The 25,453-nt window shown below is 34.9% G+C and overlaps 2 protein-coding genes across 3 annotated transcripts in view; both read left to right on the top strand.

Annotated features, from left to right (window-relative positions):
* Positions 1 to 3,267, top strand: part of LOC101896628 (rhythmically expressed gene 5 protein) — a 34,019-nt gene extending 30,752 nt beyond the window's left edge. The window contains exon 3 of the mRNA XM_005179253.4: positions 2,055 to 3,267. Within this exon, the coding sequence (XP_005179310.1) occupies positions 2,055 to 2,668 (614 nt within the window). The 3' untranslated portion in view covers positions 2,669 to 3,267. The remainder of the gene's footprint in view (positions 1 to 2,054) is intronic.
* Positions 3,268 to 7,807: 4,540 nt separating this feature from the next.
* LOC131803811 (protein kintoun-like) lies at positions 7,808 to 25,104 on the top strand. 2 transcript variants are annotated; one of them, XM_059125531.1, is made up of 5 exons: positions 7,808 to 8,040; positions 17,745 to 18,590; positions 18,656 to 20,661; positions 21,408 to 21,525; positions 23,608 to 25,104. In XM_059125531.1, exons 2-5 carry the CDS (start codon positions 17,967 to 17,969, stop codon positions 23,830 to 23,832), a joined length of 2,973 nt encoding a protein of 990 aa, XP_058981514.1. In that variant the 5' UTR covers positions 7,808 to 8,040; positions 17,745 to 17,966; the 3' UTR covers positions 23,833 to 25,104. The 2 variants fall into 2 exon arrangements, with proteins under 2 accessions (XP_058981514.1, XP_058981513.1); XM_059125530.1 differs by lacking the exon at positions 7,808 to 8,040 and adding an exon at positions 15,274 to 15,438.
* The last annotated feature ends 349 nt before the right edge of the window (positions 25,105 to 25,453 follow it).

The raw sequence follows: 25,453 nt of genomic DNA, 5'->3' as shown, positions 1-25,453 counted from the left end.
AAATCCGTTCAAATGAAAACCTTAATATGGTGCTATACGAAGACGTTGTGTTGGATAAGTAATTTTTTTGTCTTTGACTGTAATAGTACGATTCCGAACTTCAAATACAATATTCGAAACAATTCCGGTGAAAAATGTCATACGAAATTTGACGCAATTCCGGTGAATAATGTCGCGAAAAATACTGGAAATACCGAATATCTTGGATAGCGATATATGATTGCTATACTAAAATGAAGACCTATATAGACAATTCCAGGGGGGTAAAGTACTCAGAGAGAACTCCTTGTGTGGATTTTCAGACTATTACATTGAAAAATGTGACTAAAAGCATCAAAATACCGAATGTCGGGAGGTGGGATATACGATATCGTGGACCTAGATAGACAATTCTCTTTCAGGGGGTAAAGTACTCCTTGTGTGGATTTTAAGACAATTCCATTGAAAAATCTGGCTAAAATCACCAAAATACCCAATATGGGGTGCACCATTGTATGGGAGCTATACGATATCGTGGACCTATATAGACAATTCTCTTTCAGGCGGTGAAGTATTCGCAGAGAATAGAATTTTAGATAGTTTCATTAAAAATGTGGCTAAAATCAAAATATCGAATATCGGGAGGTACAATTATATGGGACCTATATAGGCAATTCTTTTTCAGGGAGTAAAGTAGTTAAGAAGAACTCCTTGTGGAGAATTTCATACAATTCGATTGAAATATGTGGCTAAAATCATCAAAATACCGAATATCGGTGCTACTATTATATGAGAGCCACACGATATCGTGGACCGATATAGCTCATCTTCGAACTTGACCTGCCTGCAAACAAAATACAGATCGGTGCAAAATTTTAGCTTTCTACATTTATTCGTTTTGACTCTAGCGTGACTACAACAGACGGTCAGACTGACGGACGGAAAGGTCAAAATCGTCTTAGAATTTTACGCTGATCAAGAATATATATACTTTGTTGGATCTAAAATTATAATTTCGGAATGACGAACTTAACATACCACCCATACTATGTATGGTGGTGGGTATAAAAATATGGAAAATATAGCGGTTTTTATGTGCCTAGAAACTAGCCGAAAAAGAGGATTAATTATTATTTTTGTAAAATATACCACTCGTCATACGAAAATATTTTAGGTTAGAAAATAATTTTTATATGAAAAATGGTGTAGTTTGTTGTAACACGGTTGCCATATTCGATTAACAAATGAGTCTCTCTCTCTCATTTTGCCATAGTTAAACCCATGGTAGAAAAATTCAGGTAGATGCATCAACGCTTGGGAACATTGTCATATGTCAAAATTGTTCGAATGTTTTTTTTTTCTAAGCGGAGCTTGTTATGATATGCATTTTTTCAAAAATTTCTACAAATTTCGTTAATTTTTTATTCAAAATCTTCATTTCCGTAATTGGTTTGACATTTCATGGTCCCAGCAGCTGTGTCGATGGGACTACCTGTATTCTTCTGCAGTGGTTAATGGCACTGCTACCAATAGATTTTATTTTTTATTTTCTTGGGTTACCACATCAACCATGGTAAAGGAATACATCAACGCTTGGGAAAATTGATATGTCAAAATTTTTTAAATGTTTTTTTTTTTTAAGTAACTAAATTTTTATAAGTTTTCTTATACAACACCAATCTGAGTTTGTTATGACATTCACTTTTTCCAAAATTTTTACAAATTTCCATAATTTTTCATTAAAAATCTTCATTTCCAAAATTGATTTGACAGTTCGGTTTACGAAGATTAGTCATTCGCATGATAGAAAATACACTTGTAAACATTATGGTATCAAAAATATTTAGAAAAGTAAATTGATTTTTAAATATTTTCTTTTATGGTGCCGTTCAGAGGTTATCATAACAATACGTTTATACTTTCCAAATCCAATGGAACCCCATTGTATATACATCAAATGAATTCGTTCTGTATGCACCAAATCCAGTGCATTTCATAAGATATTTTCACAACAATTTACTGACACACACCTGACACAATCTGAAATAATTGTTTTTCTTTTTCACGTTTTTCAGTTTGGACTTCAATTATGCGTGATCACCCCAGCTCCCAATTGATTACCACACGCAAACCGGCATTGGCCACACCTCCGGCAACAAGTATTATCATTCTTACCCATCAACAACCGAGTACTCCAAAATCTAATCCCATAGATGCCACAACAACAACAACAGAAACACAATATCCACACAATCCCATGTTTGATAGCAGCGAACAAAAACACCAATATGCCATGGATATGGACATTGCCTATGGTTATCCCAGTATGGCCCATAATCCGCAGGTTGATGTCTTCGATGTGGGCAGTGTTCAGAAAACCTACCTAACTGGACCCTCTGTGGTGCGTGTCAAGCCCGATGGTACACCCGTCGAAGAGGACAAGAATAAACCAGTGGTCAAGGATGACGATTTGGAACACTATGTCAATACTGGACTCTTTGGAAGTGATAATACCAAGCCGGTGGCACACACACACACTCCCACAGCCACAACATCATCCAATGGCAAACATAGAAAAATTGCCACCATTAATGCCCTGAAACAACAATATTTGACGAATCTGGCAATACAGCAACAACAGCTATTGCCACCCTATGAACATTCCCGCAATCCACGTCAGGCATATTGAGGGGACGTTTTTCTTATAATGTCACTAATTTGCAGGAACGTTTTTGGAAGACATTGAATAATTTCGAAAGTGTTTTACTTTTCAGTGCGGAAATGACGATCTTCCGATCATTTCATTAGCCTTAGCTTTATATATTTGTATTTATTTTTATATAAAAAAAAACAAACAAACAAAAATAGTAATTTAAGTGCATTTTTTTCTCAGTGTGATTGTCAAAAACTAATAAGAGTGAATGTTGTACATTCCAGATTATCGATTTTTTTTATGTATGTGTAAATGTGTAGAGAACAATGAATGAATGAATGTGTCTCCGAAATCTCTTTCTTTCTTTCTTTCATATAATTATTCTTCTTTCAATATCTTCCTTCAATTTTAAGAACATTTTTTTTTTATTTTATATGCATGCATACAACTCATGGAACGATTTACATACATTTTATATAAATAATATTTGTATTAATTATTTAATAGATATATTTTTGTAATGTGTCATTTATTTACTCTTCTATCCTCTGTTCTGTATCATTTATTTTATTTGTATTCTACGTTTTTTTTGGACATATAATATATATTTTTTAATTATTTATTGAGTGCTTTAGTTATAGGTTATATATAATTTTTGTAATATAAATTGACCAACAAAATAAAATTAAAAAAAAAATTGTTTAAAATTTTCTTATAGCATTAAAATATTTCTACATAGGGAGTTTTTGGAACTCTTTCAGGAACAATTGGACATTAGGTACGTTTTTTTCTTTTGAACAGGATTAATTTACTTTATCAAAGATGTTACACTAAATATTCGTCGTAGACCCCATAAAGTATACAGGGTGAGATGAAAAAACTGCAACCAAATTCAGACTGCTGTCATTTCTAAGCCACTCGTCCGGCTCCTGTTAAAATTATTCCAGTGACAGCTCATTATATTGTTTACAAGCGTACAAAAGCATTTTGGTGAGAATTTTCCAGAAAAGCAAGTTATTCGTGATGGAATTCGAGCGTGATAGTGTGATTTCTTTATATTTGCCTGGAAAACCACAACTGGCTATCGTTAGAGCATTTCCATTTCGTCCAGCATTTAAATGTAAATAAATCTTTTGTGTCTCGTACCATCGCTTGTTGCAGTGATACTGGTAGCCTAGCTCGACGTCAAGGAAGTGGTCGGAAGAAAACAGCAACATCAGCAGAAATGGTTCGAAAAGTAAAGAAGCGACTCGTGAGCTGAACATATCACAATATTCCATTCAGCAAATATTGAAAAATGAGCTCGGAGTAAATCCATTAAAATTCCAAAACGTGCAAGAACTTTCACCGCAACTGAAAGAAAATAGACTCAAAAAAGCTAAAGATTTGCTTCGCTTGACCGAAAGTGGTGAACTGCCGAATTTGGTTTTCTCCGATGAGAAAACATTCGTTGCCCAGCAGTTTGTAAACAAACAAAATGATCGTGTTTAATTTCCAAAGAGATCAGCTGAAAATGTGCACCTTCGCTTGGCCACCAGAACTCAAGCACCAGCTATGGTGATGGTGTGGGCCGCCTAACAACCGATGGTCGCTCTTCGCTCGTATTAATCGACCGTGGCATCAGAATAAATGCCGAATACTATTGCGAAAATATTCTAGAGGGTGTATTAAAGCCTTGGGTACGCAAACATTTTGGCCGCAGACCTTTGACATTCCAACAGGACTCAGCACCATCGCACTCAGCACGCCCCACCCAAGAATGGTTACAAAATGAGGTTTCTTATTTCCAGCGCACAATGGCAACCACAATCTTCGGATACCTATCCGTTGGACTATTTTGGAAAGCAAGGTTGGCTCTAAAAAATTCCAAATTGTCGATCACCTCAAACAAGCGCTTCGCCGGGAATGGGCCAAAATACCGCAGAGCAACATTCGGGCAGCGTGTGACGATTTCATTGGGCGTTTGAAGACCATAACTCGTGTCAAAGGTGACCAATTCGAACAAATCTAAACTTATTCTAAAATTTGATTCTATTTTCGACATTTTTTGCTTCCATTCAATAAAATTTAAAAAATGTAAAACTTATGGCGATGCAGACCACATTATTTGATGTAGAGCTTCAAAATTTGGCACAAACAATTTGTATTGTGTGTTGGTGTGGAAAATGAGATATATCGGTCCACGTTTTGGTATAGCCGCCACATAACGGTACCTCCCGATACTTGGTATTTTGACGAGCTTATTGTTTTTTTTTTTTTTTTTTGTAATCTATAAAAGTACAAATTGTATTAATAAATTTGTAATTCACTATATTAGGTGTAACGCAAAGTAAATAAAAGGTATAGATTGTATCAGAATCGAATATGTTTGAGATAAAGGATAATGTATACATATTATTATTTTTATAAAATATCTAGAAACTATTTTTGATTTTATATTTTCAAAAAACCTACCATATACATACCGGACAGATAGTCTTCCTTGCCGTCTAGAATTTTTCACAGCCAATAAATGCAGACAAAATTTGACATCGAACAGAGCAATCAAGAGATGTACAAAAAATGTTGAATTGTCATTTATTCGTCAAATAAATAACGAATTATTTTAATAGGCGTAATTTAAGTATTGGTATGTGGGTATTTTTTGTGACTTCTCGTGACAAATGTCATTTCTTTCCTGTGAATATTTTACTTTGAAATACATTGTAAATACCGCTTAGGTATTTATTCGACTGAAAAATTTAATTATTGAGCATACTTTTAGGCGGACAATTTTTTTGAAGATTATTAAAGCTGTTATTTTTAAATTCCAAGCATAATGGGAATAGCTCCATGTTATGTAATGGTTTCTTCCGATTCATCAGCCCGTTGTTAGATGTTGCGCTTTTTATACCCTCCACCATAGTATGCAGGGTATATTAAGTTTGTCATTCCGTTTGTGACACCTCGAAATATACATGTTAGACCCCACAAAATATATATATTCTTGATCAGCATAAAATTCTATGTCGATTTAGCGATGACCGTTCGTCTGTCCGTCTGTGGAAATAACCCTAGCTTTAGAACGAATTAAAGTAGGTTGAAAAAATTTTACTCAAATGTATATTATGTCTGCAGGACTTTTAGTATTGAATATGGGTCATGCAGGTCCACGTTTTGGTATAGCCCCCTATATGGTACATTATTCTCCGGAATTGTTTCAAATTGGTATTTGAAGTTCGCAACGGATACTACAGCCTATGACAGATTATTGTATGTACATGCCCACGTCTTCGTATATCGCCCATATCCCGATATTAGGTATTTTGATGATTTTAGCGATATTATTTACCGGAATTGTTTCAAAATTGGTATTTGAAGATCGTAATGAATACTACAGCCTATGATAGAAAATGGTCTGTGCAGGTCCACGTCTTTGTATAGCCCTCAGATAACGGTACCTTCCTATATTCGGTTTTTTTATGATTTTAGCGACATTATTCACCGATTTATTTCAAGTTTAGCATTTGAATATTATAACAAAAGTTTCCTATGCAGGTCCACGTTGTCGTATAGACCCTAATATAACGGCTACATTCGGTATTTTTAAGATTTTAGCAAATATGTTAACTTTTTTGTGAAATTCGTTCCAAATGGTGGAGGGTATTCAAAGTTCGGCCCGGCCGAACCTACAGCTTTTTTAATTGCAAAAAAAAAAATTAAATTTATAAGTTTGAAAAACTTTTGTAACCAGAACTTCATCATTTTGTATCCTCCAACTTGGAAACAAGACTCTCAATCATTTAAATTTTAGTACAGATTAATGAAAAGTATGTATGTATTTCTCAAATTGTGTGGACAAAACATGTTCGTTACTCTTTTTGAAGGTGAAAAGAGGAAAATTTTGTACGTTTGATAGTATTTTTGTAATTTATAGACTCAAAAACTGCTGAACAGATTTTCTTGAAAATTTCCAAATATACTAAAGCATAGCCTGAAAGTAACATAGCTATGGAGATATAGCATCAGAATCGGAGGTAACTCCAAAAAATTTAGTTTTTGTGTGCACATGTCTATTGGTCGATTACAGATATAGTCTTTAAATTTGGAGTGCGTAACGGAATTTGGAGCAAAAATAATTTATATATTTATATATATAGGATATATCTCCCATAAATATTTCGGCCGATTTTATGTATTTTATGCACCAAACACGATATGTATGTCCGATTCCAATGAAATTTGGAATAAGTGGCGGAATTGAGTACAAAATTGCCAAATAATATTCCAATCGGTTCAGATTTTTGCCATCTTTGCAAAATTGACGAGAGTACTAGAGCAAAGATTTTGTACAGGGTTGTCCATATTCGACGGACCCATCTGGCAACGCCATAACTTTTGACAGAGATGTCACATCGCTTAATGACATACCGCTTTTGAAGCGTCAGTCCAAGCAGATTTTTACCATGAACCAATACACGAACCAATGCAATCATATGGTTACAGTTTATTTTTTTTTTTCAATATTATTCATTTGACTACATCTCATTGTCAAAGTGATTTTGACAGACATGCATTTCAATTCAAAAAATAACGTCAATTTTGAATTTGAAAGTATGAAAATATATCTGTTAAAGCAAAGTGATTCTCGTGGGAATGATTATTTTTCATTGTTCCAAAATCAGAAGAAGACAGTGAATGATGGTCCCAAGCATGTGGTTCATATATTACATGATATATGATGATTCAAAATATTGAGCCTTTGTGGGGGAAGAATCACACCACTTGCATTGTTATTCAAAACGATTACCAGTGGGGAGGATAATAGAAGGAGTGGTCCGTTCTTCGAATAACGAAAAACGATTTATATGTCCGACATCATTTTTTATTTATTTTATCGGAAAGATGTAATAACCGCCCTTATTGTTTTGTTTTGAAAAAAATAAATAAAAGTACCTAACTCTCTCAGACAGAAGTTGCAGGACAATTCCTTCAGGAAAATTAAAACAATTACGAAAACAAAAACTATTTTACAAAGTTACCAACCCCAACAAAAGTTACCAATTCTACCATCTGTGCAGACAACAGAGTGGAACTATTTTATCGATGTCGGCGGCTTATTAGAACGGCGTATTGGCCGACGGCGCGCCGCCGTTTTACAATCGACTTGTCTCCTCAGCAACTGTGGCAGTCAACTTCATGTTCAGTCAATCAAAAAAACACAAGTCGGAAGAAACAATATAATAAACGCTGCAATACAAGAAATAGAGTGTAATATATTGAATATTGATTGTGCTACAACTTAAATAGCAAGCTGATGAAATTCAAATAAAAATTACAAAATCGAAAGCAATATATTGTTGTGTGAAAGAAATAAAACATTAAAAAAACTAAGAACTGAAAAAGCAAGAAAAGTATAAACTAAACTTGTAAGTTAACAAATACAACAACCACGACTAAACAAAAAAGCCGGTTAGTGTTATATATTGACTATACCCACATATATACAATTTCTATATACCAAAGGGAACCATACACATATATTTACGTGAGTATGTTGAAGCAAGCTTTAAGAAAAGGGAGATTTTCTTTAATGTTTGAATAAATATTCATATTTGGAATCAATGGAAAATTTGTTTTATTAGCGAGGTTTGCGGTATAATTATTTTAAAAATCATTCGGAACTACAACATGTATAGGTTAACAATTTAAAATAAGACAATATATATTTATATAAAAAACTCATTTTAAATGGAATTTCATTAAATAAAGACTTGTTGGAAAACTTTGAAAATCAACAACCACGTGTTGTTGCTATTCTAGAAATTTCTTTTCAAAACATCAAATGAAATTTGCGCTTTTTTATGGTTTAATTTTTAAAAATCTCACTCTGTGTTTGGTTTGTCAAGCCATCATATCATCAATATTTTATAACTCTTGCCAAAATCTATCTACGCCCAGTCCCCCAGTTCATTGGGGTTTATGCAAAAGAGTTCTTGCTTCCTTCTGGCACGTACACCATGACCACCACGTTGTTTGTTTTTACATGATTACAAAATCCATTACCCCCCGCATATCTCTCTGTTTACACTTTCCTTCCACTCTCTTCTCTATCACTCTCTTTTTTGGTTTATCAAATCAGCTGTTGTTGTTATTTAACCTCCTCATTCCACACAATTGATTAGGCAGAAGATGTAAAATTAAATTACAAAACAGTTTTAGTGAAGTGGAAAAAACTGTGCCTTTATTGATCATGGTTATTATAAGAAATATTTTTTAAATTAATGCTCTAATATTTTTAATTCTAAATAAACAATAAATATACATCTGTATATAGTTGTGCAAGTCGTCTAACCACGAGCTGTCTGGAGTCTTTCGTTGTGATCCATAGTAGAAGAATATAGGTAGTCACAACGGCACAGCTGCTTGGAAAATGAACTGTCAAAGCAATTTTCAAAATGAAGATTTTGAATAAAAAATATTGATATTTGTAAAAATTGTTGAAAAATGTATATCATAACTACCTCCGATATGCGTCGTTCAAGAAAACGCATACAAACCTACTTATTTTTTGACAAAACATTTTGGCCCATTCCTGGCGAAGCGCTTGCTTGAGGTGATCGACACTTTGGTATTTTTTTTTTTTTGTGCCATTCTTGCCTTTCAAAATACTCCAAGCACAATAGTCGAACGGATTGGTATCCGGAGATTTTGGTGGCCATTGTGCGCTGGAAATGAAGCGAGGAACCTCATTTTGTAACCATTCTTGGGTTGCGTGAATGTTTGGGTGCCCAAGGCTTTAATACACCCTCCAGAATATTTTCACGACAATATTTGGCATTTATTCTGATGTCACGCTCGATTAATACGAGCGGAGTGCGACCATCGGCTGTTACGGCGGCCCACACCATGGCCGGCGCTTGAGTTCTAGTGGTCAACCGAAGGTGCACCTATTTGGCAAGTAAACACGGTTATTTTGTTTGTTTAGAAACTGCTGGACAACGAATGTTTTCTCATCGAAGAAAACCAAATTCGGCAGTCCACCACTTTCGGTCAAGCGAAGCAACTCTTTAGCTCTATTGATTCTATTTTATTTCGGTTGCGGTGTAAGTTCTTGCACTTTTTGGAGTTTTAATGGCTTTACCCGAACTCATCTTTCAATATTTGCCGAATGGAATATTGCGATATGTTTAGCTCACGAGCCATTTTTCGGCGGGTTTCGATCAGGTCGCTTCTTTACTTTTCGAGCCATTTCTGCTGATGTTGCTGTTTTCTTCTGTCCACTTCCCTGACGTCGGGCTACGCTACCAGAATCAACGAGCGATGGTACGAGACAAAAAAGATTTATTCACATTTAAATGGTGGAGTGCTCTAACGATAGCCACTTGTGGCTTTCCAACCAAATACAAAGAAATCACACTTGAATTCCATCACGAATAACTTTTTTTCTGGAAAATTCTCACCAAAGTGCTTTTGTACGCTTGTAAACAATATAATGACTTGTCACTGGAATAATTTTAGCAGCTGTCGGACGAGTGGTTTAGAAATGACAGCAGTCTGAATTTGGTTGCAGTTTTTTCATCTCACCCTGTATTCGTCTTTCTATTTATAGTATTTAGATGATTTTTCGATACATTGCAGTACATTGTGGTTACAGGTTGTCTTTGGACATTATTTACATCATGCAAAATGAAACCATATAGACGACTCACATTCGAAGTCGACTCAATGTCCGTACGTCGGCCCATGTATTTTTGTAAATTATGTTACAAATGTAACAAATTTCTAGCTTATAAATTTTGGTGAATATGATTTTGGATATAGCTATAGCTTTAATTTGTATTTTTGGCAGGAATTTTATTTAAGTCCCTCAAAAACTGCAATAATAATTATATTTGCTACAAAATGCCATTTACAGTCAAGTATACCCTAGACAACTTTTGTTAATTTGAAGATGCATTTCCTACATATTAGTTCTATCCGATTTCACATTTACATCACTATAAAGACGTATCACAGAATATGATTCGTAGCTCTCCTTTTTATGCATAGTGGTGTACGGTACCATATAGTCAGCTCTACCTGATTTATTAATTTATTTTAGTGTTTTTATATAAAGAAAATACAAAAATTGTTAATTTTTATAGTACAGTACTTGAGAAACTATTACAGCTTTCTTGAATAAAGTATTTAAATTTTATACGAGAACCAGAAATGCAACAACTTCCTTTTAAAAATTGTCCTTTTCTACCCTCACATCTCAAAGACAAACGAATTTTCTATATTTACCGGCAATATCCATGCACATGGAAATATAGTCCACATATTAATTACCAAAAATTCTTTTTTTTTTTTTCATTATATTTAAAAAAATCTTGCCATTTATGTATTCTACAAATCAACAACAGCAACACTATTCAGTACAACATGAAAAAATCATACCACCCTGAAACCTGTAATATTCATAACCACCAAACAGCAGTAGACTCCCCTCTGCCTACCATTTGCAATTGTTTAGAGGTCAAAAAGTCAATAAACTTATTTCACTTGGTTTGTGTGATATACAGTTGCAGTTGTTGGATGCATAGATGAAGGATGGATGGATGGATGGAAGTGGACGGCGGGTAGATGTTCTTGCAGTTTTGCCTTGCAAACAGCGGCCGGGCAATGCATTGCACGAAAAACGACAAAAACAAGTTGAAGATACGATATACAATATACCCACATACATCCATGCGCATTCATATATATGTTTGTAGGTGCCAGCCACCATTGCAAGGCAATGCAGAATAGTTGTTGTTGACAGCAACTACGTCGTCGTCGCTGTTTGTCGCTTTTGGAGAAATATGGGAAAAACAACTTGCATATCATGGAGAGAAAATATAGTCCCAAACACATAAGCTGACGTTGGAGCAATGTTGATGTGGTGGTATAGTTGATATGTGGAGGAAAGCAAGCCAAAAAAAAAAAAAACAAACAAACAAAATGTAATGTGAAATCCATCCCTCCCACAGAAAGTCAAGAGGAGGTAAGGCAGAAAAAAAAACAAGAAAAACAAGGCAAAGTTGTCGGCCGGTAATGATGATGGAGGTTGCAAATAAAAAAAAGCAAAACAAAACTCAATCTTGTATGCCTAGATTAGCTTTTCAGCTTTCAGCTGCTGCTGTTGGTGTATAAAAAATACATACTAATATAAATGCGGTTTCAAACTAATATTAAGTACCTAATATGAATACACATATTATATCTGTGGAATACGGTAATTCATTTTTTGTATTCTAAAAATTAAAGACAAGCTTAAAAAATATTTCTTTATATTTTTTCAAGTTTTTTTACTGATATTACAAACAAATCCTCCCAAAATGTTTATTTTACTGATATTAAAACTGCGTTGAATACCTAAAAACATCGTTTTGTGATTGAATACTATGAATACATTCTTGAACATGAAACTCAGTTCGTACTCATAGCAATTAGATTTTTGGAAATCAGTATATGAATGGTATAAAAAGCGACAACAGTCGAGAAAGCACATTAATGTGAATTCCAAGCGTTGATCAAAGGTCGCTTCGGTTAACTATCCATCCCTTCAGATATTTAGACAGCAGAAAGGACTTTCTAAGACATTATTATGGTAACAGACTCTTGCTTTATATCTGCTGACTCAACACCCGGATAAGGACTAAATTTCTTTTCAGAGGCAGCGGGGCTAGAGAATGTTCTACGTACGATACTCACTTCGTATACAAGCAATTGGAATTTGGGAAAGCAGTTTAAAAATGATATGTATTGATCTTCTTCGACTGCTCGAGAAAGCGTAGTGAACTGAATTCAAATAGTTCACTAAAAGTCTACATACCTGCTGGACAAATGCCCGGATAAGGGCAATATTTCCCTTTCATCGTTATGATCTTCGTCAGTCCGGTCTTATTAATGCCTGAGTAGAGAACTTATAGTTAGGGGGCAAACAGAGCACAAGCTAAAACTGAACTAAAAATTAAATCGTTCACCAAAGGTCGTTACATGCCTGCTGGCCATAGAGTGAAATAGGGAGTTATAGAAGGTGATATCTCCGGAACTATTTATCCTCTATTCCGGAATTACACGTCCTCCAGACGGCATTGAAAGGGTTTACTTTGCAGATGACTGTACGATCATGGCGTCGGCTCCGTCTTTGGTGACATATGTGTCAGGTGGGACACAGTTCTCGACCGATTCAAAAATATTTCTTTAACTTTCTAGAATCAAAGCTGTATTGTTACATTCTTGTATGCATTCTATACGTGTGGCACAATAAACGAATTGTATTTACATAGTATTATTTATTTTGTATCGACAAAACAAAAATCTACCTTCAAGTGGTTGCTTTGGAAATGATAAGGCACCTGTTCCCCCCAAATAAAAAATGTATATGCTCCCAGGAAACCTAAATTGTTTTTTAAATGCTAACAAAACCTCCACCACCTACTCCCAACTTCGAATTTTCTGTCATTACTTAAAGATACATACCGTAAATGTTACTTTTTCTACCACTCCCTCTCCTGTTCAGTGCAACATTTTGTTCTATCGCAATTTGTATTCTATGAAGAACGAAAACAAAACGAAAGAAAATGTGGACAACCGTCAGCCAGCCAGTCAGCTGATAATGAATGTATTGCGTGGTGATGTGCCCCCAAATAACTCAAGTCTCTAAACGGCTTGCCAGCCAATGATATTACAACAACGCAGTGGTATCGTTAATCGGACGTTGTTGTTTACTATTTTTATTATATGCTTGTTATTCTGTCGCAATTATATATGTATATATAGTATATGTTTTGTGCGTACGTCCATATATACATAAGATTTAATAAAAAACAACACCTGTTTTTTTGGTGAAAAACAAAAAAGAAATTTTCCCTGAGTTTTTCACGTACGCCACTTTTTTGTCATCCACAAGTAAATTAAACACGTGGTATGAACAAACAACAACCATAAAAGTCCTTTGTCAGAGGACACATCGTCAGGTCAATATTCTTGTGTGAGAGAATTATGAAATAGATAAATATTGTACACAAAATAACAAGATAATACACTATAATTGTAAGATTAAATAAAATTTACAACGATGACAAAAAAATAACATTTTTTCATAAATACAGGGAAGTCCAGCAGATTATGAAAGTAGTACTAGGTTAGGTTAGAGGACGCGTGGTTGCTTAGCAACCGCTCCACTCGGAGACCTGCTGGTCCATTGTGATCATCCTGATGGAGTGCAAATGGAAAAATAAAGAGACCAGGAAAAGACTTACGAAAGAAGGGAGTATCCACGAAGAATTTATCGTGTTGTCTTTAGCCATTTTAGTCTTCTAGCTGGCTGAAGAATAATTGACGGCTCAGTATTAGAGAGTGAAGATAGATCATGCAGAGTTAGCTTACCCGTCAGTCAGCCTCAGTCTGACTCTAAAAAGAGTTGGACATTGACAGGGTAAGTGTTCCGCAGATTACAGTGACCTGTAACTAAGCCTACAACAATTTTAGGTCCGATTTCACCATGGAAATGAGTGATGGAGATCTCCTTTTGGAGATTACCGGCCAAATTTTTTGGATGCAATACTGAAATCCTCCAGAATAGTGTTTGTGTATAATCTGGAAGCTCTCAATCTCTAGAATAGTTGACTCGGAGCCACTTCCTGTCAATTCATCCGCAGCTTCATTGTCAGGAACCCAACAAAGCTTTATAAAGGACTTAACTCTTTCCAGAGCATTTCTGCACTCCAGGATAGATTTGATGGTGGATGAATTTAGCGCTTTTAGGGCTGCTTGACTATCGACTATCGGGTTTCGCTGACGTATAAAGTCAGAAATCGGAGATATAGCGAAATATATATATGAATCTAATTGTTCAGATATTGTTTTGAAATATCATTAGCACGACATGGGGGCGTATATATTTGGGAAAAAGGGGCCATACAAGCATGATAACCAATATATCCCTTTTTCATGACTAGATGATAGTATTTTGATAATTAAATAAATCAAAACCATACACATTAATAAAGTACATGGAATGTGTTTAAACGAAAAAATTGTGCTGATAATGATCTGATACTCATTTGAGATTTTTTAATAGATGCAACAAATTACTTCTGATAGCCACTTGAATCCTTATGAGGACCTTTAAGGTGATGCTAAAAATTGTTTTTAACCCTACGATAATAGTTCTGGTGGTCCTAATAAAATATTCCTAAAAAATATCAAAAACTATACCCCTCACTTTGGCGCTGCTCTGCAGGTTATAAAAATTGAGGACAAATCTATCTATTGTACATGCTACTTTGCATCGCTGTGTTTTGTTTGTATTTCACATTGTTTTATTTTTATTTCTACTTTCTTTTCACTGTTGTTGTGTTTTTTATTATATTTTTTTCTCTCTCTCGCTATTCCATCTCTATTTAATTGTTTTGTTTGTAGCACACATTTTTCCTTACATATATCTACGTATGTGACGTACGCCACAGACCGACAGATATGTTAACATGTGTCTGTCTATATAAATTTTAAATTGTTTGTCGTTTCGTTTGTTTTGCTATCCGCCGTTGTCGTGGTTTATTTTTCTGCCGGCTGACTGGATCGCTGGCTAGCTATCTGATTGTTACCGGTAACAATTTTGTGTCTAATATTCTCAGTCCAATTTTGAAATCTATTCACTGCTGTTCGCTCACAGCGAAAACATTAAGAATTTTTTCAACACACGCTCCCCTGCTCGTTGCGAGTATTTACCACGAGTTTTTAGTATATTTTTCTGAGACGCATTTTATTTATTTCGCTTGAAAATATTGAATTGCGTAAGTTGTTGTGAATACATAGTACGTTTTTTTGTGTTTTGATTTTGAGTTTGAGAAAACACCCACCGGCAAAAAAAAAATAAATCATTTTTGCTAAAGCCGGTTTTGAAAAAGCCGCCTAAAAATAAGAGAAGTAATTAAAAAACTCAGAATTAAAAGAGAAGTGTTTTGCTTGCTTGTAATGATAAAATGTAACAAAGTCCTCAAAAAGTGAAAAACGTTCGCCCTATGACCCATAAAAAAATATTCGTCTAAATAAAACAATGTGCTTAAGCCGTGTATTATTGTCAATTGATAAATATTTTAAATAAATACCAAAAAACTGTGTTAATTAAAGTTGTTGGTATTATTCCACCGAAAATATTTCGTATATAATATTTAATTGAAAGATAATTAGATTGATAACATATTAGGTAAATCAAAAACAAGGTGGCGATAATTTTCATTACACTATGTTATAATAATGAGATGTAGAGGCCAAGCGCTCTCTGTGTTCACACTAAAACGTTAACAACTGCACATCACCTTACAGTGTCTGAAAAGTATTGATTCAATTTGTCTGTAATATCTCAAGCGATGGCACATATCTATAAAGGTTTGAAGATAGAACTCGTACTAGTAATGTATGTAATATATACAGGGTGAGATAAAAAACTGCAACAAAGGCAAATGCCTTAATTTTTACAATTTTTTTAAATATTATTGAATGAAGCCAAAAATGGAAATGGCATCAAATTTTAGAATAAGTTTAGATTTGTCCGAATTGGTCATCTTTGGCACGAAATTTGGCCTTCAAACGCCCAATGAAACCGTCACACGCTGCCCAAATGTTGCTCTGCAGTTTTTTGGCTCATTCCCGGCGAAGCGCTTGCTTGAGGTGATCGACACTTTGGTACAACGGATTGGTATCCGGAGATTTTGTTGGCCATTGTGCGCTGGAAATGAAGCCAGGCACCTCATTTTGTAACCATTTTTAGGTGGCGCGTGCTGAGTCCTGTTGGAATGTCCAAGGTCTGCGGCCAAAATGTTTGCGTGCCCAAGGCTTTAATACACCCTCCAGAATATTTTCGCGATAGTATTCGGCATTTATTTTGATGTCATGGTCGATTAATACGAGCGGAGAGCGACCATCGGCTGTAATGGCGGCCCACACCATCACCATGGCCGGCGCTTGAGTTCTGGTGGCCAACGAAGGTGCACATTTTCAGCTGACCTCTTTGTCAAGTAACCATGATCACCGGAGAAAACCAAATTCGGCAGTTCACTTTCGGCCAAGCGAAGCAACTCTTTAGCTCTTTTGAGCATATTTTCTTTCCGTTGCGGTGATCTTGCACTTTTTGGAATTTCAATGGATTTACCCCGAGCTGGGGTATTGCGATATGTTCCGCTCACGAGCCATTTTTCGGCCACTGCGCCGCGGGTTTCTATCAAGTCGCTTCTTTACTTTTTGAACCATTTCTGCTGATGTTACTGTTTTCTTCCGTCCACTTCATTGACGTCGGGCTACGCTACCAGTATTACGTTAACGAGCGATGGTACGAGACACAAAAGATTTTTTCACATTTAAATGCTGGAGTGCTCTTACGACAGCCTCTTGTGGGTTTCCAGCCAAATATAAAGAAATCTAACTATCAGGCTTGAATTCCATCACGAATAACTTTATTCCTGGAAAATGTTCATCAAAATACATTTGTACGCTTGTAATATAATGAGCTGCCACTGGAATAATTATAACAGCTGTCGGACGAGTTCCTTAGAAATGACAGCACTCTGAAGTTGGTTGCAGTTTTCATCTCATCCTGTTTATAATACATATCATATCAAAGGCATCGGTTCTGATTGCCATACCATATAATGGTGGTGAGTCAAAAATGAGTCCTGAAAGTCATAGAGAAAGCTCTATGTCTCAGAATGGAAATAGATGCGTCCTATGGAATTTGTTTTTGTTTTTAGAGTATGAACACTTCTTTTTAAACTATTCACTGAGTCACGTAGTTATCGTCTGTTAACGGTGATCGGGGATATTGAAAATGACGTTTCAGCACAACATTGACGGCGAAATTGTGTCATTTCAATAACAAAAAAGTCAAAATCTAGAATATTTTTTTCTAAAAACAAATACAATAGACCAAACAAGGCCGAATTTTGTATTCCATTGATAAGATTAAATTTTCTTTCAACACTTACAGGGGTCTGCCAAGCTCACATGTTCCGCTATCATAAAATAAATGAAGCACTAATGCTTATGAATTATCTTCAAGTGTTTATTATTGACTAATTCTTTAATGTTTTTTTTATATTTTCAGACAAAAGAAAAATAATAGCAAAAGGAGCAACACTATTAAAATAAAATTATTCCAAATTTTGGTTGTCAAAAAAAAAAAATATTTTCGAAAAGCGCTTGCTATAACTCTGTCTCTCATTTGATTTGGTTAACAAAAGAATTTCAAAACGGATCGCTTGGCTGTAATACAAAAACATCTGTTGAAAATAGAAACCATAAAACTGCATACGAAAAACGATCGGCTATGTCCTCTGCTACAACGATCCCTTCTACCGCCCATCATAATTCAAACACTACACAACTATCAACTGCAAATTGTAAAGCAACGAGAACCGCTTCACCACCTCCATCATCTTCTGCCGCATCAGTATCTCAATTCGATATAACAAAGGACGAATTTGAACGGATATCGGAGGCATTGAAAAAGGAAGAATTTCGTAAATTATTTCTAGACTATATTGAGGAGATCCAAGATCCAGAAAATCGCAAACGCTATGAAGATGAAATCAAACAAATTGAAGCTGAACGTGGCGTCGACGTAATCTTTGTCCATCCTCAACCCGGGTTTGTTATCAAAACCTCACGGAATGGCGAACAAAAATGTTTTATAAATTGCGCCAAAAACGAACATGTGGGCAAACCCACAAGTCAGGTCTCACTGAATCATGCGACCGGTCAAAAGGGATTGAGCTGGTCCATTCCCATGGCCCAGGCACCGCCACGTGATGACTTCGATAATAACAAGAAACGTTGTTGCGTCTATGATGTTGTCTTCCATCCTGATGCCTTGTATTTGGCCGAAAAGAATTCAGCCTTCCATAAGTGCCTGGTTGATACAGCACTAGATGCCGTGGAAAGGGAATATAAGGTAAAGTTTAGTTGAACGCTATTTTAAATGGCCTTGTTTGTTTAAAGACTTTTTGTTCGTTGCAGGTGACACTGGATCGAGTTAATATCAAATTTCCCAAACTACAATACAAAGGTTTGCCCAGACCCACTGTGATACGTAAACTGTCAAAAACCCCCTCTAAAGATGCTGAAGAACCCCATCCCCTTGAGCACATGTATCCAGCAAAACCCACAGCCGATACAGAAGCTCCCAAAATATTACCCATGAAAAGCATGGAAAACATGAACAAAAAATCCGAATATTGCACCCCAAAGTACACGCTAACACATCGCCATGATGTCGATCTCAGTCAATATACAAATGAATTAGATGCTAAACTAAATGCCACCAAACCTCGGGAATTAGTTGTAGACATAGAACTGCCTCTATTGAATTCCAGCAATGAATGCCAATTAGATGTAACAGAAAAATCGATATTTTTGCTCAGTGATAAAGTTGGGTCCAAATATCGCCTTAACCTCGATTTGCCGTTGAAGGTTGATGATAAGAACGGCTCGGCGAAATTTGATGTGGATACCAGACATTTGGTTATAACACTGCCTGTAATACAAACGCCATTAGCCATACAACGAGAAATGCATGAATCGTTATTACATTTGAATCGTGAAGATAGTGGTGTGGAAAGTGATATGCTCAATGAAGATCTGGTGTCGAGCACCGCCGAATCTCCTGTGGAGGAATTGAATTCTACTCCCTTGGATGAGGTTTTACAGAAGGCTGTGAATAATGTTGCTGCTAAAGCTGGCGATAGTTTCCTCAAATCTAATGTGGACTATCAACTTCCAAACAAATTTGACTGCAATGTATTGGATAACACCATGTCACTGATACTGCAGGTGCGTAATGTCCAAGATGATTCCATACAAATGCAACAGCATGAACATTCTTTAGAAGTACAATTTAGTTCTGTGGGATCGGGATACTATCCCACCTACTACGCCTTCTACATTCAGTTGACCGACAGCAATAGCGAAATGAAAATCAACAAGGTTGATGCTGAGGCATGGGAAAATAATGTAATTCTAAACATATATTTCAATCAAACTGCCGAGAATTTAACTAGCTATCTTGCTGGTTTAGATAGTGATCATCTCAAGGAGTATTACATTTATGGTAAAACCAAAATGGCCCATAAATCGAGGCAAAGGCAAAAGGTGGTGGCCAAACATTTGTTAACAGAGCCAACCAATATGGACATAACCATAGAACGTTCAGAGTGTGATAAATCAGTTGATATAGAAATCAAACCACGTTTGGCAGAAAATTCCACATGCAATACCAACACCACGGAAGATGAAGATTGTCATGGTACCACCAGTGCCAGTGCTGATAACAACTCCACACAAAACTCCAAGAAGCTAAATAAAAAACAGAAACGTAAAAATAAAAAACGTCGTTCTCTAAGTGAATCTGCCTGTGATGACATTAAAGCATATCAGCAACAACAACAACAGGATCAACTAGATCAACAACAGAAACAACTGCAAGACCAACAGCAGCAGGAGAAGACCTCCAATGTTATAACTGAAAATGAAGCCGATGTTGATGCCGACGACGACGAAGATGATGAAGATTCATCACCGGAACGTTGTGACAAATCATCGAAACCTCCCCATCATCCCATATCCTCGTCAATGAATGTGCCTTCGGCATTATCATCATCATCATCATCTAATGCTGCCAATTTAAACTGCATGGGACAGCAGCAACAACGTAACAAACAACGCAGTTTCTCTGAATCTCGTGATAGTGTTATAAGTCTCAGTGCTGGTAGCTGTTCGTATAAGGGTATTTTGAAACACTATAGCCGTTATGGTCCCCGCCCATCCCTCACCGATTCATGTTCATCTATTGATGAGTGTTCATCGTCGGCCTATTCCACCTCAGTGGATGGCATGGCAAATGCATTTAATGCTCTTCGTTTTTCACAATCATTCAGCGATATACCCGAAGAAAATGTTGTCGGTCTATCGGAAAGTTGTAAGAAAACTGTTCGCTTTAGTGAAGTTATACGCAAGCAGGTGTTTAGGTAAGTAACATCTGGGTATATTTTTGGGTGGGTGAACTTTAGAGTTTCCAAAAGTAAAAGAAAAAAATTGCTTTGCAATGAAGGACTAGGCCGGACCGTCCCAACTAGATTTGGAAGTTAACGAAAAATCCTTGAGTTTATGCTTGTCCTGAATACGCATTTAAAAAAATATAATATAAATATTCATGTGACTGACAGTTCGAGAAGTCTTTAAAAAATATTATTAAAAAATCCGCGATCGTGCCTCTGATCAGAAGACATTTAAAAATAAGATCGCATTTCTAAAAGTATCCACGGTTTAAGCGGTTGAAATCGTTAATATTTTCTGAGAAAAAATCCAAATAGGCCATTTAGCATTAATAATTACTGAGAAAAGATATGAACTTTTATAGACCTGTAGTGAAGTTCCCTAACTTATTTTTTGAGTCACCGGTAAAAGTTTGTAAAATAAAATTGCTTATGATTTCTGTAATTAACGAAATTTGTCCAACAAAATCAAAGTAGTCGCAAAGACTCACCCATAGATACCAATGTTGTTATTAAAATTTTGTCCGTCGGTTACTCAAAAAAATGAGTTAGAGAATCGCACTACTGATATACAGAATAGTTAAAAAAAATCCCGAAATTGTAGACAGAAATATCTGCTGCACGACACGTGGCAATTATTGACTTATTTATCTGAAATTGTTGTCTTCTTTCGTAATTCATTTATTCAAGTTCTAAAATCTTCCATTATTCTCTTTCAGATTGGATTCCAGTATCTTGGGTCAACGCAAAAAGAATCAAAAACGTCGTGATCGTAAACAAAGAGCTTTACAACGTCGTCTTAGTGAAGGCGATTCCGCTGATTATGAAGACAATAAGGTAAATTGCTGATAAACTGAGAAATTTGCAAATCTACCCCATCATTTCATTTATAACACATTTATCTGATCAAGAAACGGAATCATTAATCACGTCACTGGACGTGTCATCATAAGGCCATATATTAAATTGCCACCAAAATGGCAAACGATCATCTACCTCCTCCAACCATAGTCAGTCGTTTGTACAGTTGTTTGATTGGTCCCATTAAAATTTGTTTTGTCTCAAATTACTCGACACTATTTGGTGTAGCCGTGTCTTGCGTCTTTTGTTTATCAACAATTTTCTAGTTATTTATTTATTTAATGATTTGCACTTGCTGCGCCCGTTGCCACGAATACGATGACGTGCGATTTGTTTATTATATCCTTCTTTTTGTAGATTTGGCAAAAATATTTATTTAGTAAATCATGGTTGTTGTGTTTATTTTTTATAACATCTTCATACATAGTATCACCCCCCTTCTACAAATAAAAAACAGACCTTTTTCAAGAGAAAAAAAAAAAAAAAACAACAACAACAATTGATAGAAAATCGATGGCATTAAGCCAACTATGTCTACCTCGCTACGATGTGTGCATATAAGGTATAGCGTGTAATTTATCAATGCAATATGTGGATGCAATTCAGTTTTTCCTTTGCATTTTATAGGACATGCTTCTTCTTCTTCTTCGTTTTCTATTTATATTCTATATTTATAGTTATTATTTAATAGATTAAATCATAAGCGCTTGTGAAATATGGACACTTGGTGTAGGTTAGTTATACGGTTTTATTATCTTAAAAACAAACGTCAACCGGTACAAATGACAAAATATGTGTCATTTGTTGATAAACAAAATATGTTTTAAGGCGCATATTCCAGATAAAGAAATGTTTTTTTTTTTCATTATTTTATAATATAATAAATATTTTAGACTTAATATAGGGATATTTAATCCGTTGTGATAATAAAATAATTTAGCTTTTTATACCCTCCACCATAGTATGGAGGGTATATTAAGTTTGTCATTCCTTTTGTAACATCTTAAAATATACATTTTAGACCCCACAAAGTATATATTATCCTTGATCAGCATAAAATTCTAGGTCGATTTAGCGATCTCCGTCTGTCTGTCCGTCTGTGTAAATCACGTTTTGGTATTTTGACGATTTTAGCGACTTTATTCACCGGAATTGTTTCAAATTTGGTATTTGAAATTCGTAATGGATACTACAGCCTATGACAGAAAATTATCTGTGCAGGCCCACGTTTTGGTATAGCCTCCATATAATGGTACCTCCCTATATTCGATATTTTGATAATTTTAGCTACATTATTAACCGATTTTTTGCAAGTTTCGCATTTCAATATTGTAATGGCTTGTGACAAAAGTTGCCTATGCATGTCCACGTCGTCGTATGGAACGTAATATAAGGCTACATTCCGTATTTTTTAGATTTTAATAGAATTTTTATCGGACCTTTGCCTTCTCATGTCGTCCACAGAAGTTCTTGGGTCGGCATTGTGGTTTGTCTAAATACTTTCCCATTACGCCTTATAAGGGGTCAACGAAGTATTCTTATCCATGGTCTAAATGCCTTGTAAACCTTGTTCTTAATTTTCAATTTAACGCTGATAGCTGTGGCTTGTGCAAACTACTTAAACGATTTGTCGACTATGTCCCCCAGATAGTTCCCCTTGACCTGGTCATTCAGCTGGGTTCACATCTCCGCAGACAAGGCAGGAAAGGGTGTGGCCGTGGACTTAGTGGCGGATATTTTCATATACCGCGAGATAGATTGTAGATAAAAATACTAATTCAAATTGTTTTTAAAGGCATTGTCCAATTTGAAGTTAAGAAAAGTTAGTTTTCAATTATTTTTCTACATTGACAAATTTTGGGTTCCAATTGTCCGACGCACATGTATATATTTTCAAAACTTTAAGTTTTTCTCGTCGTGGATGATATAAAATATTTATGTCCGAAAAATTCTCTTTTCTTTCGAATAAACACATTAAATATTAAATGAATTTATTGTAATTTCGATTACAATAACAAATGAATAAATATTTTCAAATATATGTTTATCTCTTTTCAGCCTATGGTACCTTTACCAACATCCAATTCCAGTGCTCAATATTTGAAAACGAAAAATAACTGCAACAATAACGGTGTCTCTTCGACAGCAACCAACAAGAATGGCAACAACAAGGCCAAAGATAAAAAATCGAATCAGAAAAACAATCGACCACGGCTGGAGTCGGAATCATCATCCGATGTGGATAATCACAAGAATGCTATGATGTTCGAAATGGACATGTAAAGCGCAACCCAAACTCCAAAATGATTTTCCAAAATTTATAAAACAAAAGCACCCACCAACTAACCATGGAGCAAACTAAAAATAAGTGGTACTCTACAAAATTTTGTATTGAATGGAAATTTGAAAAAGAAATCAAATCGTCGTGTTTCATCAGAACATATTAACAAACATACATACAAGCATACATACATCAATACACAATATATATCCATTTGAAATTGTTTACTTAGCTATTAGAGAAAGTAATTTTAATAATGTTATTACACACAGCAACAAATATTGTAGTAGGCTAGTATATAGTTATCCTAGTTTGAGAGTATTTAAAAGAAAACATCTAAATATTCATCATCTATAGGAAGAGTAATAATTGCCTTATAAGAAACAAATTATGTATTTGAATACAACAATAATACCTTAAAAACCCACACTAACATCAAGATGCATGCGTATATATATTGCTCAAAAAATATCCCCACAATCCCCTTGAATTTTTTTGTTAGCACATTTGGCCCTTTTAAACAATTTGTATATTTTTGTTTTCTATTTATTAAAAAAAGAAAGATAATTATATTAATTTGATTTCTGTTTGCCTTTCACACACACATAAATATATAACGGTTGTAGAAATTCCAAATATTATTTGCGAAACACAGCACTTTAAAAAAAGACTTTAAACATTTTATAAAAATTGTTAGAAACTTTAATTTTTTTGTTATCATATGTAATTATTATTTTTATTTTCTTCTCTAAGAAAAATCCAATATTGTTATAAAATTTAAAATTTTGTTAATTCTATTAAAAAATTAAAAAAAAAAACATACATTTACCCCACAAAAAAGAAAAACCTCTTGTGCATGCATGCCTCAAATATGAAATTTTTCAAAACGAAAATGAAATCAATTTGAGTTTACAAAAGAGAACGAACATGAATGTTTCTTCTGCTTGTTCTACACACGAAGTATATTTATATAAATAGGGTTCACTTCTATATTCATCAATTACAATTGTTCATATCAAACACATTTATATAAATTGTATGTACTCCTGTATGAGGAATCTTTTTTATTATTATTATTTCTAATGTTATGCCACATATACATACACACATATATATTGAAGTTATTCCTTACAAAAATATAGTATATACAACGTTTAATACTGTATCGATTGCATACGAAAGAAGAAACCTCAAGAGTTTTTTTTTATTAAAAATTATTATGTATGTACACTACTTTTTCCTTAATTGTGAATAAAACATTTTAAATGAAAATATCAATTTTGTATTATTAATACTTGCAAAATCAGGAAAGTAGAGAATTCCTTTAAATATATAGAGGTGAGATAAAAAAAACTGCAACAAAGTCAAAGGCCATAATTCTTACATTTTTTAAATTTTATTGAATAAAAGCAAAAAAATGTCGGAAATAAAATCAAATTTTAGAATAAGTTTTGATTTGTTCGAATTGGTCACCTTTGGCACGTATTATGGCCTTCAAACGGCCAATGAAAACATCACACACTGCCCGAATGTTGCTCTGCAGTATTTTGGCCCATTCCTGGCGAAGCGCTTGCTTGAGGTGATCGACACTATGGTATTTTTTAGTAGCAACCTTGCTTTCCA

Source organism: Musca domestica, unplaced genomic scaffold, assembly GCF_030504385.1.
Source record: "Musca domestica strain aabys unplaced genomic scaffold, Musca_domestica.polishedcontigs.V.1.1 10, whole genome shotgun sequence".
Classification (NCBI taxonomy): Eukaryota; Metazoa; Arthropoda; class Insecta; order Diptera; family Muscidae; genus Musca; species Musca domestica.
The sequence above is the reverse complement of the archived record's forward strand: the minus strand, read 5'-3'. Positions and strand labels throughout refer to the sequence as shown.

Coding starts and splice junctions, on each gene's coding strand:
- LOC131803811 (XM_059125531.1), top strand. CDS start 17,967: ATGTCCTCTGCTACAACGATCCCTTCTACCGCCCATCATAATTCAAAC. Junction 18,591..18,655: donor CCGTGGAAAGGGAATATAAG/GTAAAGTTTAGT, acceptor TGTTCGTTGCAG/GTGACACTGGATCGAGTTAA. Junction 21,526..23,607: donor CTGATTATGAAGACAATAAG/GTAAATTGCTGA, acceptor ATCTCTTTTCAG/CCTATGGTACCTTTACCAAC.